The sequence below is a fragment of the Poecilia mexicana genome, unplaced genomic scaffold, assembly GCF_051168715.1.
Source record: "Poecilia mexicana isolate PSO_F unplaced genomic scaffold, ASM5116871v1 scaffold_20, whole genome shotgun sequence".
Lineage (NCBI taxonomy): Eukaryota > Metazoa > Chordata > Actinopteri > Cyprinodontiformes > Poeciliidae > Poecilia > Poecilia mexicana.
In genome coordinates, this window is record NW_028263389.1 from 19,688,492 (window position 1) to 19,702,051 (window position 13,560).

Below are 13,560 nucleotides of genomic sequence, written 5' to 3' on the forward strand. Positions count from 1 at the left end.
CTCAGTTTATCCTTTAATTATGTCTTTTGTTTTATATAATACTGCAAAGGTTTTTATATTTTTTACTTTTTTAATGTGTTATGTCACATCAACTAAAATGCTAAAATAAGTTTTTAGTACAACTGAGGGTCAAATATCTGGTTTAACAAACTCTTACAATTAGAAAAAGACTGGCCTCATCATAAAATTGGTTATTCCTAAATATAACATTTTTCTTGAGAAAATTTAGGTAATTTTATAATTTCCAAACCATTTTTGTCTGACAGTCAGTTCCTTTTTGTTTATCTGCAGAACTTTTAAAAATGACATTTAATTCATGATGCATCCCATTTTTGTGTAGTATAAAAAGTTTAGGTATCCAACACACAACCAAGTGGTACACAACATTAACCCTTAATTAGTCAAATGTGAACTTTATCAGGCTAAAGGACAGATTCAGTTTCCGTACATCACATCCATGCTTGGTGAAGGATTCAGATTATGAAATACTTTGCTCTAATGTGGAGGCAGTGTGTACAGATACATTGTTGCTCTTATTTATCGAGTGATGCACAGTTAGTCTAATATCATGACATCTGACACTCAGGTGGTTGGAGGAGTTTTGGAGTCTAGTAAGTCATAAGCAGTTCCTTAAAATAGCATTTTATAGTTTGAATTAGCTTCTCCAGATTTGCAAAAAATATTTGATTCAGTTGCACTTTCTGATGTAAATGTGAATCATTTCCAAATAATTACCACAAAATGAATATAATGTTGCCCCATGCACATTTCCTGCTGAATGCAAAAGTTTTACTGCATGCAAAACATTGTGATTCTTTCTATTTAATCCTCCGAGGCAGGAACCCTGAGCTTGCAAACCTTAATTTAAATTTAATCCAAACTTTCTTTTAGACTCATCTTAAACCAGCTCCTAACTATTAAAAATGTATTTAGTTGCGTCTTTCGCTGCTTTACTCCATCATCCTTTGCAAAACCACACTTTCAGCCATTTCCAAGCTGCTGATTGCTCTATATCTCAACAACCTTCTTAATTTGAATGAATCAAAGACTACTGTGAGCAAATTGGAACAAGCTTCGATTTAGAGCTGTCATGGTTTGCTGCTGAGATACTCATTTTGTATAAGGGATGATTAAGCAGCCTCTCTGCAGCCCCGTCTCTACAGCTCTGGTCTCGCTGAGCAACTCAAAAATTGCTGAGGGAAACAAGAGTTCAGCACAAAGAGGTGCGGTCAGGGAAACGGCTGTGGTTAATGTGCAGCTCTCCACACTTTCTTCTTTTGAGTTCAAGGAAGTTTTGAACATGTGAGGCCAGAGATAGGGAGAAAAACTGTAAAGGGGTGTTTAGCATTTTTTTCCTTCCCCAGATGGGTTCCAGACACTCACCTGGTCGAGCTTTGAGCTCTCGCACACAATGACTTCCTCGTTGGTTGCTATTTCTGGTGGATTGTCGTTCATGTCCAGCACCTGCACGGTAACAGGAATGTGCCTGAGCAGACTGGGGTTGTCTGTAAGCAGAGAGAGTAGGAGGCGGAGGGAGAGAAGCCAAATTTAGGCTTTCATTGTAAACATTTTAAAAACAGGTAGAGATACTGGAAACAAGGAATGCCAAAGCTTTAAAGGTGCCCTATTGAGGGTCAAATATCTGGTTCAACGTGTTAAGATAGGTCTATGGCAAACAAAACATGTCCATTAACGTTTTTGTACAAACTCAGTGTTAGATAATCAGATTTCAGTCTGGTCAGTTCTGCCTATTTTGAGCTCATTTCAACATGAGCTTTTTATGGATTCTGTCTCTTTAAATTCAGATAAGCTGCTGCTGGCCACACCCCCCGACTCAATGTTTACAACCACAGGTGAAAATGGCTGCAAACTTGAAAAACATTAGTAAGGACTCCTGCACAGCCAACAGAAAGTGGTTTCTAAATAGTAAGTCAAAAACGAAACACGTGTCTTTTCCAGCAGCCATTGTACAGTGCATACAGTACAACCAGCTGACCAAACTAACTGGATCCAGTCTCAATTGAGACTGAACATTTTTGAAACACCAAAAAGCAATAACTAATTGAACAACTTATTGCTGGGTGTTTTTAAGATACTGTTGAAACTGGAAGCATAAAAATGTGCAAAATAAGCATTTTTTTCATATTTTAAAAATGTTTTAATGTTTTTCATTATAGTTTAAGTAATTCAGCTACACCACTTTCTCACTTGTTCCTGAAACTGGACAAAAATAAAGCTTCTAAACTCATCTGAGTTTTACTATTTTATGAAAAGTATGAACACAAAGTAAAACACTCACTTGTTGCTTATAAGCCAGCGACTTTTTGTTACGTAGAAATATCTACTGTATGATTAAAGAATACAAAGCTGCAGTGATTTTCCACCAATTGTGTCAGTTTATCTGCATTGAGAAAAGGCTCTTAAAGTAAACTTGTCACCTTCCAGACTGACAAACGTGACCTTGAATTTGAATATATTGATGAGTAATGCAGTAACCGGTGACATCGACTTGTTGCTGTGCACCAGAGGACAGACGGCAACTCAAAGGTTACAAAGCAGATTCCTCACGTTTGGTTAAAATTAGAAAGCCTAAAATTAACCTAGCAGTGCCCCTCCCCTACTTGTTGCTGGGTACTGCTGTTCACCTGGCTTAAAGAAAGGTTCCTACAATTATCACTAATTTACAGTAGCTGCCCACAAATTATGTAATAGTAAATCAACCAGTATCAGATATACTGCAAGGTTCACTTTTTATCACTGGCAGACTGTGGTAGACTCAAACAAACTGCTTAAACAACTCAGAGTATGCAGGACCTTCTGTGGCCCTGAAGTAGGGGTCCTTGAGGAATGCAGCTGCCTGTCGACCCGTGAAGCACCTCTGTCCAGGACTGCAGAGTGCTTTTACTGGGTGGCTTCCAGGAGAGATAATGATTTACGGTATGAGTGTGCAGTAGAACGGCTGAGGTGAAACACTGCGTTTGCTCAGCGAAAAATATCACTAACGAGAAAAAAGAAAAAAAAAAAAAACTATCTTCAGGTGCTCAAATCCCCGAGGGAATTCCTGGTTCTACATGTTTACTTTTTATTTTGTCTTTAGGAATATGTGTGTTTGCGTGTGCATGCGTGCGTGTCTGTGTGTGTGTGTGTGTGTGTTACTAAATAATTTATTAAATTTATTAAATAAATTATGAACGGCTGTGTGCTTTGTAATATGCTCATCATACATCGATATCAGAATATTCCATTCCTATTCTATTGTTATAGCCACTAAGCATATTTAAATATGATGAACTATGTATAAAAAAAAATACTTAAATAATCCAATTGTTTATAAATGTAGCTTTGATAGATGTTTAAATATGGTTTACAGTAACAAAAAAGTGTGTTATGATCGATTAAATCCCCTGATACGTCATTGTGCTGCTAAACACATAACGTTGAGTGGAGTGGTGTACCGCTCCAAGATGGCCGCCCTAAATCTCGTCAGCGACAATAGGCGAGAGCGGTCCATGAGGCGTCTATCCTTATATTATGTCTATACTCAGCACTCTACTAGTCTGCCGTCAGTTTTCTTCCTCTACACGTTAATTCACGTACCGATACAAAGCAACTATAGAGCCCTCTAGTGCAGGGATGTCAAACTCAATTTCACCAAGGGCCACTTCAGCATATTGGCCACCCTCTACGGGCCACATTGATGGTACAATTACCCAATTATACCCTAACCCTTTAAAGATTATTAGTCAAAATTATATACATCTAAAAGACACGTACTGCAAATATCACTTGATTCATTTTTTTAACTCTATAAATATCCCCACACTTAGTGAAACAGTTAAATCAGAGCTGGATATCCCGATATCTATAGATGAAATTTCAAATGCAATAGATAAATTAAAATCAGGAAAAACACCCGGTCCGGACGGGATCCCTTTGGACCTTTATAAAATATTTAAAAACAAACTACTACAGCCCCTCTAAAAAATGCTTGCAGAAAGTTATACCCTTAAAGAATGACCTCCTTCTCTACGAAATGCAATCATAACAGTACTACCCAAACCTGGAAAACCACGCACCAGATGCGAATCTTTTCGACCGATCTCTCTTATAAATTCTGACGCCAAAATGATATCTAAAGTAATCATTATTTATTTTTGTTTGGGCTTGAGAAATTTTTACCATCTCTTTCTGAACCTGATCAGAACGGATTTATAAAGGGGCGGCAAGCCCACTGTGGTGTACGTCGTGTGCTGAATATAATCTATGCTAAATATGAACATCCCGATACAGCTTTCACTTGATGCAGAAAAAGCATTCAATAGAGTGGAACATAATTATCTATACAATGTTTTATCTCAATTTGGCTTGGGTAGTTATTTCATAACCTGGATTAAAATAATTAATAATAAACCCACAGCCTCAGTTATAACGAATAATATTATATCAGATTCATTTAATCTAGCTAGGGGAACACGTCAAGGGTGTCCCCTCTCACCCCTTCTTTGTTCTGGCAATTGAACCATTGGGTTTTGCCTTAAGGAACAATCAAAACATACGGGATGTCAGAATAAAAAGTATTGAATCTAAAATTTGACTGTTTTCAGATAACATTATGTTAATGTCTAATCTGAAGCGCTCAATCCCTCAACTACTTAAAATTATTAACGCGTTTGGTTATAATTTTGGTTATAAATTTAACAAAGCTAAATCCGCCATCCTATTTTTAAATCAGTCCACCTCAAAATTAACATGGGGACGCCGACTAAATCTCGTGGACTAAATCTCGCTCAAGTTATCACGATAACGAACAACAATGATTTCTAACTTGGCGTTTGGACTGATACTTAGCCCTCTCTTCGCAAGTTCTGCAGGCGGCGTACTTTGACTTATTAAGAGCACGAACACCATAGATGTCCTCTTCTTTTGCCCTTTTTTGGAGCACAGAAGTTAATGTCTGGTAGTCTGGTCTCCTCTTTCCAGAGCAAACGTCCTCAGCCGAGGACGTTTGCTGTTTTGGAAGATTGGCCAGATCTTCCCCTACGACAGCTCTCTCTTGAGTCCGGTCTTCCAACGCCGCTTTTGTCGGTGCAGAGGTTGAGCTTTTAGACTCAACAGCCTCCTCTGTACCGCTAACTTCCCCAGCCGGGGACAGATCTGTCTGAAAACTCATTTCAGACACAGCCGTCTGAAATGAGTTTTCAGACACAGCCGTCTGAAATGAGTTTTCAGACCGATCTGAGTGACTCCCATGATGGTCTGACTCACCGCAAACTTTTCCAGCCGGAGAAGTTTGCTGAGAGTTTTCAGACCCATCTGACTTAAAACTCCCACAGTGGCCTGATGGACCACAGCAAACTTTCCCAGCCGGGGAAGTTTGCTGCGAGTTTTCAGATCCACTAGAGTTTAAACTTCCGCAATGGCCTGATGGGCCACAGCAAACTTTCCCAGCCGGGGAAGTTTGCTGCGAGTTTTCAGATCCACTAGAGTTTAAACTCCCGCAATGGCCTGATGGGCCACAGCAAACTTTCCCAGCCGGGGAAGTTTGCTGTGACTTTTGGCTCTTCGGGGAAGTTTGTGTCACGGTCGGGGAAGGGTTGAAAAGATAGGCGTCGAATTCGTCGTACTCAATGGACTCATCCTTGTAGCTACTAATATCGAAAGTTACGCCAGGAAGGATCTTATTAAAGATCTTCCTCACTCCTGTGGTGATCAAATATCCTGCACTAAAAGTTAAGGGGAAAAACACGGTAGCTACAACCTGTTCCATCCGTAAAATCGCTAAAAAACACAGAGATAAGAGTCAAAGAGAGGCTTGGATATAACCTCCTGTTTTGAGATCCAAGTATTCATAACCTCAGATGTTCTTTGATCTATGTCATAGATGAGGTCATAGCTACAATGAGTCACTGTAGTTCTGGGGGAATGTCTTGCTTCTGATCGTTGCTATGGAAACGGTCAAACCAGTTCTGCATGACTCAAACTATTAGCCCTTTGCAACTGCATCACTTAATCATTCGGGCGCCATGACGGACTTCAGAAGGGTATATTTCAGGAGGCTAGGGATTAAAACAGGGATTTTAATGGTTAAATATTAAGTTTAGATTGACAATGATATATTAAAACCATTAATTTAAGTCGTATTTTTCATCATTCTATCAGGTTTAAAATTTTGAATCATACTTGACTTAAAAATATCTTAAACGTAAAATTAAATGCAATGTACAAACATTTGCTGTGACAAGAAATTTTGCCTGTTTGGAGAAGAACTACAAAGAAATAATTTTGGTTTCATAATTTTGCATGTTAGCATAAAAATAGATTAAAGTATGATCCCAAAGAAATGGAGTTGCCGCTCCATATTTGATGGGTTGTAAACGACCCACTCAAACACATTTGTTCTGTACAGTGCGGAAACATAAACAATAGAGGAACTGGGCATAAAGTTTCCAGGCTCTGCCTTGCAAGCTTGACTAGCCGGTTATAAAGCCAAGTTTACTCTTAGAACATTTTGTAAATAAACACCGACATTCAAATACAACAGCTAGCATTTGGCTAATTAGCTCTAGCAAATTCACCAAGCGCCCGTTTAGAACAGATGACAAAAAAATAATCTCTCACCACGTTGGGCAACACCCAGGAACAGCAGTAAGATATGATTTTATGGGAGATTCAGCTTTTTAGTTTCAGCTAACGGCAGCCTCAGCACCACAGACATAATATAAGAGCACTGGCTGTTCCGGCGCAGGACTCACCGTAAACTTTCCCAGCCGGGGAAGTTTGCTGAGAGTTTTCAGACCCATTTGACTTAATGACACCCGCTGACGGACTCAAGGTTCTCTAGTCTGACTTTAAGGATGATAACAAGGATAACAAATCAGTGTCTCAAGATGACATTCTCTTTCTGAATACACTAGAGCAAGGCATTTATAAAAACTATGAAGGACATTATGAAATGCCACTTCCATTTAAGGAAAGACCTCTGTTACCAGACAATAAAAAAATGGCCACTGTATGACTGTAAAGCCTCAAAAACAAACTGTCAAAAGACCAAAGATACAAGGAACAATATGTAAAGTTTATGGACAAAGTCATAGAGAAGGGTGAGGCAGAGGAAGTTCACAATGAAGCAGAAGAAGGAGAAAAGTGGTATATTCCTCATCACAGAATATATCATCCTCAAAAACCAGACAAACTCAGAGTAGTCTTTGACGCCTCATCAAAAATACAAAGGAAACAGTCTCAATGATCATTTAATGTCGGGCCCAGATTTGCTGAACAATCTAATTGGTGTTCTAATGAGATCTATGGCATCAAGTTGCATTACTATGCGACATTGAAAAAATGTTCCATCAATTTCATGTGCACGAAGCAGATAGAGACTATTTAAGATTTTTATGGTGGAAAAACTTAGACACGGAACCCCAAGAGTTTCAAATGAAGGTACATCTCTTCGGAGCCACATCTTCACCAGGATGTGCAAATTATGGACTAAAACATTTTGCAAATGAAAACAAGACCCAGTTTCCCCTTGCATCTCAGTTCATAATAAAAGATTTCTATGTGGATGATGGTGTAACAAGTACTACAAGCATCAAGGAAGCTATTAAGCTCATCCAGGAAACTCAGACACTTTGTGCTTCAGGTGGCCTCAGACTCCACAAGTTTGTAAGCAATGACAAAACAGTGTTAGAAAGCATTCCACCATCTGAACGGGCCTCTCCACAGCAAGCATGTGACCTAGCGTTTAATGACTCTAAACTTGAGAGAGTGCTAGGTATTCACTGGCACATTGACTCAGACACTTTATGGTTTCGCTTTCGCCCCAACAACCAACCTGATACAAGGCGTGGGATTCTATAGTTCTATAGTTGCATCGTTGTACGACCCGTTAGGATTCATCTCCCCTTTTGTGCTCACAGGTAAAAGAGTGCTTCAAGAGACATGCAAATAAGGTACAAGCTGGGACAATCCCCTTCCCAGTAAACTAAAGCCAATGTGGAATAAATGGAAGGATGACTTAATGAACTTGGAGAAAATAACAATACCACCCTGTTATGTTCCTAAAGACTTTGGCCAAATAGTAAAAACAGAGCTGCATCACTTTTCTGATGCCAGTTCATATGGTTATGGTCAGTGTTCGTATTTAAGATATACAAACGAAGATGCTAAGGTGCATTGTGTTTTGGTAACAGGAAAGACCAGAGTTGCTCCTATTAAAGTAACAACAATACCCAGACTCGAATTGACAGCCGCTGTGATCTCCATTACTGCGAGCAACGTATTAAATGATGAGCTTGGATTGACACAGATTAATTAATATTTCTGGACAGACTCCAGTTTTAGGCTACATCAATTGTGAGGCACGCCGTTTTCATACCTTTGTTTCAAATCGAGTTCAAAGAATAAGGCTCAATAGCACACCCCAGCAGTGGAGATATGTCTCTTCTGAACAAAACCCAGCAGATATTGCCTCCCGAGGCTCAAGTGCAAGTGAGCTCATTTCATCTGACTGGTTCAAAGGGCCACAGATTCTGTGGGACAAAGAAATTCCTCCATCTGCAAAGATAGATGTAAACTTGCCACTTGGAGATCCAGAAGTTAAAAAGGCACAAGTACTAAGCACCTTCAAAACAGAAAAAAAGGGTTTGGCAGACAAGTTAAAGTTTTCTTCTTGGTACAAAGCCACCCAAGTCACTGCTAGACTGATTCGTTGCGCCCAAGGAGATAAAACAACGAGTCATAGCACAGTACAAGAGAGGCAAAACGCTCAAAGTGTTATTCTAAAGGACGTACAAGTAAAAGAATACGCCAAGGAAATAAGGATGCTGAAACATGGAAAGGCTCTTCCTCATCATAAAAACAAACTGTTTCAAATGGACACTTTTCTCGATAGTGACGGACTCCTTAAGGTGGTAGGAAGGTTAAAGGATGCTTCTTTCTCTTCCTCACTGAAACATCCAATAATAGTTCCAAAAGGTCACCACGTCACTCAACTGCTAATTACTCATTTCCACGATAAAGTGCAACATCAAGGGAAAGGACTGACAATTAATGAGATCAGATCAAATGGAATTTGGATTCCAGGCATCAACAAAGCCGTAGCAAAGTTTATACACCAATGTGTAAAGTGTCGCAGACTCAGAAGAGGAATAGAACAACAGAAAATGTCTGATCTACCAACAACACGCTTAGAGCCATCGCGACCGTTTAAATTCTGTGGAATGGATTCTTTTGGTCCTTTTATAACCAAACAAGCTCGAAAGGTGCATAAACGTTATGGACTACTTCTTACTTGTCTATGTTGCAGAGCGATACATATAGAAATGCTAGACGACTTGACTACAATCGCGTTTATCAACGCGCTCTGTTGTTTTATAGCCATAAGAGGAAGAGTCAGCAAGATAAGGTGTGATCAAGGAAGCAACTTCGTTGGAGCTAAAAATGAACTGCAGAAAGCTTTAAAACAACTGGACTCTAACCGCATTACCACATTTCTAGCCGAAAAGCAGTGTGACTTCAAAATGCACACAAATCAGAACTGTTCGAAATATTCTACGCTCAACAGCTTCACTTTCTTCAGGCAGAAGAAAGTGAAGAATGTCCATCTTTAAGGACATTCTTTTATGAAGCAATGTTGATTGTGAACAGCAGACCTCTTACAGTGGATAACCTCAGTGACCCAAACAGTCCCGATCCATTGACTCCAAATCACCTGCTCACTATGAAGTCAAAGGTAGCCCAGCCTCCTCCAGGTAAATTCATCAAAGACATTTATGCACGGAAAAGGTGGCGGCGGGTGCAATATTTAGCAGAGCAGTTTTGGTCAAGTTGGAAAAGGGAGTATCTATCCAACATTGCAACAAGGCAGAAATGGCACACTCCAAGAAGAAACTTGAAGGTCAGAGATGTTGTCATGGAGGAGACGGATGACTTACCTCGTAATGAATGGAGATTAGCACGTGTGATAAGCACAGTAACTGATAAGGACGGACTTGTAAGAAAAGCGAAGATTCGTTTTGGAGAACGGAAGATGGAGAAACGACAATGTTCCAGCAAGGCTTCTATAGTGGAACGTCCAGTGCAGAAACTGGTTCTACTACCGAAAGTAAGACAGTATCTTACTTTCTTTTTATCCCCAAAAGCCCCACTATGTCTTACTTTCGGGGTATGTCTTATATTGGAAAAGAATTGTTGAATTTTTTGTTTTAACCATAAAATTAACATTTATTAACAACCTGAACAGTATTGTATTCACCACAAAACGGCGCGGTGATGTATGGAGAGGGGGACGGCGCAGGCGTGGGCAGGAGGCGGCGCTCATTTGGATCAGACGGAGGCGGCAGACACGGTGACGTATGGAGAGGGGGCGGCGCGGAAGTGGGCGGGAGGCGGCACGCAGCTAGATGAGAGGTGTTTCCCCGAAAAGTAAGACATATGTCTTACTTTGGGGGTACGGCTTATATTAGCCGACCCCCCTGAAACCCCCGATACGTCTTACAATTGGGGGTGTCTTACTATCGGGGATACACGGTATTAGAGACTGTTTAACTATAAGAAATCATTATCACTCCACTTGTTAAGTTAAGTTCTAATGATTTGAGAGTATTGTGTTTATTAAATGTGATGTTTATGTTTCGATATGAAATGGTGTTAATATTTGATTAACTGTCAAACAGTTGGAATACATTTTAGTTAATGTGTAATATAGAAATGTTAGTTAATTAAATACATGCATTGTAAATTTAATGTTATTACATAAAGTAAGGTTTATAGGTTAAGGTAAAAGGTTAAAACCACTAAAGGCGCTTTTGCACGGAATGGTACGGTTCCAGCCCTGTTGTGTTCGCATTACACTGTATTACCAAACTGGGCAGCTGCAAGGTGGAATCGTCAGGCTACTCAGTACATGAAAGAAACTGGGAACTTTCCAAGTTTAAGGCACTTTATGTCATGATCCGTGGTTTTCTGTGTGTTTTTGAGTTTTTCAATGTGTTCCTGTTTCCCTGTGAGTCTCTGTCCTGTCCTCCCCGTTGATTGTCTCCCAGGTGTGTCTACTTACCTGATTACCCTCCATGTGTTTTTAAGCCCACCTGTGTCTGTGTTCTTCGTCGGATCCTTGTCGTTAATCTGTGTCTAAGTTGTCCATGTCTAAGTCACGTTTGTTTTCGCTCCAGTAGAACTGTGAAGTCCTGGATTGCGTTAGCTCTCGTTTTTGTCCTGTGTATCAGTTGCTACCGGTATTTGGCTGTGTGCCTGTCTTTCTGCCGTGCTGCCTGTTTTTTGGACTGAGAGCTTCATCATTAAATTCGTTATCTTCACCATAACCTGGGTTCTCTGCGTCTCTCCTCACCACCATCAACCATCGTTCATGACAGTAGGATCCGACCAGATCGGTGAGGAACATCATCATGGACCCAGTAAACACCCCAGCAGCTCCACCTCCGTCTGCCCGTCTCCAGCCGCCACCTCCGTCTGCCCATCCCCGAGTCCGCTGCCGGAGCGCAGCCGCCCGAGCTCCCCGAGTCCGCTGCCGGAGCGCAGCCGCCCGAGCTCCCCGAGTCCGCTGCCGGAGCGCAGCCGCCAGAGCTCCCCGAGTCCGCTGCCGGAGCGCAGCCGCCAGAGCTCCCCGAGTCCGCTGCCGGAGCGCAGCCGCCAGAGCTCCCCGAGTCCGCTGCCGGAGCGCAGCCGCCAGAGCTCCCCGAGTCCGCTGCCGGAGCGCAGCCGCCAGAGCTCCCCGAGTCCGCTGCCGGAGCGCAGCCGCCAGAGCTCCCCGAGTCCGCTGCCGGAGCGCAGCCGCCAGAGCTCCCCGAGTCCGCTGCCGGAGCGCAGCCGCCAGAGCTCCCCGAGTCCGCTGCCGGAGCGCAGCCGCCAGAGCTCCCCGAGTCCGCTGCCGGAGCGCAGCCGCCAGAGCTCCCCGAGTCCGCTGCCGGAGCGCAGCCGCCAGAGCTCCCCGAGTCCGCTGCCGGAGCGCAGCCGCCAGAGCTCCCCGAGTCCGCTGCCGGAGCGCAGCCGCCAGAGCTCCCCGAGTCCGCTGCCGGAGCGCAGCTTCCCCCCGAGCCAGAGCTCCCCGAGTCCGCTGCCGGAGCGCAGCTTCCAGTTCCCGAGTTTCCAGAGTCTGCTCCGCCCGAGTTTCCAGAGTCTGCTCCGCCCGAGTTTCCAGAGTCTGCTCCGCCCGAGTTTCCAGAGTCTGCTCCGCCCGAGTTTCCAGAGTCTGCTCCGCCCGAGTTTCCAGAGTCTGCTCCGCCCGAGTTTCCAGAGTCTGCTCCGCCCGAGTTTCCAGAGTCTGCTCCGCCCGAGTTTCCAGAGTCTGCTCCGCCCGAGATCCCAGCCGGCCTTCCTGCCGGCCCGGCGGACCCGCCTCCACGTCTCGGCTTTCTGCGCCGGAGACGCCGCCCGCCGGACCCGCCTCCACGTCTCGGCTTTCTGCGCCGGAGACGCCGCCCGCCGGACCCGCCTCCACGTCTCGGCTTTCTGCGCCGGAGACGCCGCCCGCCGGACCCGCCTCTACGTCTCCGTTTCCTGCGCCGGCGGAAGAGACCGCCGGACCCGCCTCTACGTCTCCGTTTCCTGCGCCGGCGGAAGAGACCGCCGGACCCGCCTCCTCGCCTCCTGCACCGGCGGAAGAGACCGCCGGACCCGCCTCCTCGCTTCCTCGCCCACCCTGATGGGTAGTTTTGTTTTGTGTTTTGGACTGTTTTCTGGACTCTGGCCCTCCTGCCGTCGCCCCTCCGCCCACCCTGCTGGGTTGTTTTTGGTTTTTGGACTTTTCTGTTTTTGTGGGCGTCTGGTATCCGCCCTTGAGGGGGGGGTACTGTCATGATCCGTGGTTTTCTGTGTGTTTTTGAGTTTTTCAATGTGTTCCTGTTTCCCTGTGAGTCTCTGTCCTGTCCTCCCCGTTGATTGTCTCCCAGGTGTGTCTACTTACCTGATTACCCTCCATGTGTTTTTAAGCCCACCTGTGTCTGTGTTCTTCGTCGGATCCTTGTCGTTAATCTGTGTCTAAGTTGTCCATGTCTAAGTCACGTTTGTTTTCGCTCCAGTAGAACTGTGAAGTCCTGGATTGCGTTAGCTCTCGTTTTTGTCCTGTGTATCAGTTGCTACCGGTATTTGGCTGTGTGCCTGTCTTTCTGCCGTGCTGCCTGTTTTTTGGACTGAGAGCTTCATCATTAAATTCGTTATCTTCACCATAACCTGGGTTCTCTGCGTCTCTCCTCACCACCATCAACCATCGTTCATGACACTTTACTGAGTTCATGTCCACTGAAGCTGAGATTGTGTGTAATCCAATTACGTCATTTCAGGCTTTTCACTCAACAGACTTCACCAAAATAACCAGCAAAGTTAACCAGAAAGAAAAAAGGCCCATCTCCAGTGTTCTCCATATGCAAGTGGTAACAGAAACAGAAGGCACAAAACAAAGGTCAAATGTTAAACCAACATGCATGCTCTGTCAAGGACACAAACTTCACAGTTGCCCTCAGTTCAAAGACAAACCACTCGAGGAACGAAGGAAATACATAAGAGACAAAAGACTTTGTCATGGGTGTCTTGCGCCGTGTC

At 43.5% G+C, this 13,560-nt stretch overlaps 1 protein-coding gene across 1 annotated transcript in view; it reads right to left on the minus strand.

Annotated features, from left to right (window-relative positions):
- The window catches only part of LOC106919159 (cadherin-18-like), a 130,254-nt gene that overhangs the window by 25,803 nt on the left and 90,891 nt on the right, over positions 1-13,560 (minus strand). The window contains exon 9 of the mRNA XM_088001312.1: positions 1,384-1,505. Within this exon, the coding sequence (XP_087857438.1) occupies positions 1,384-1,505 (122 nt within the window). The remainder of the gene's footprint in view (positions 1-1,383; positions 1,506-13,560) is intronic.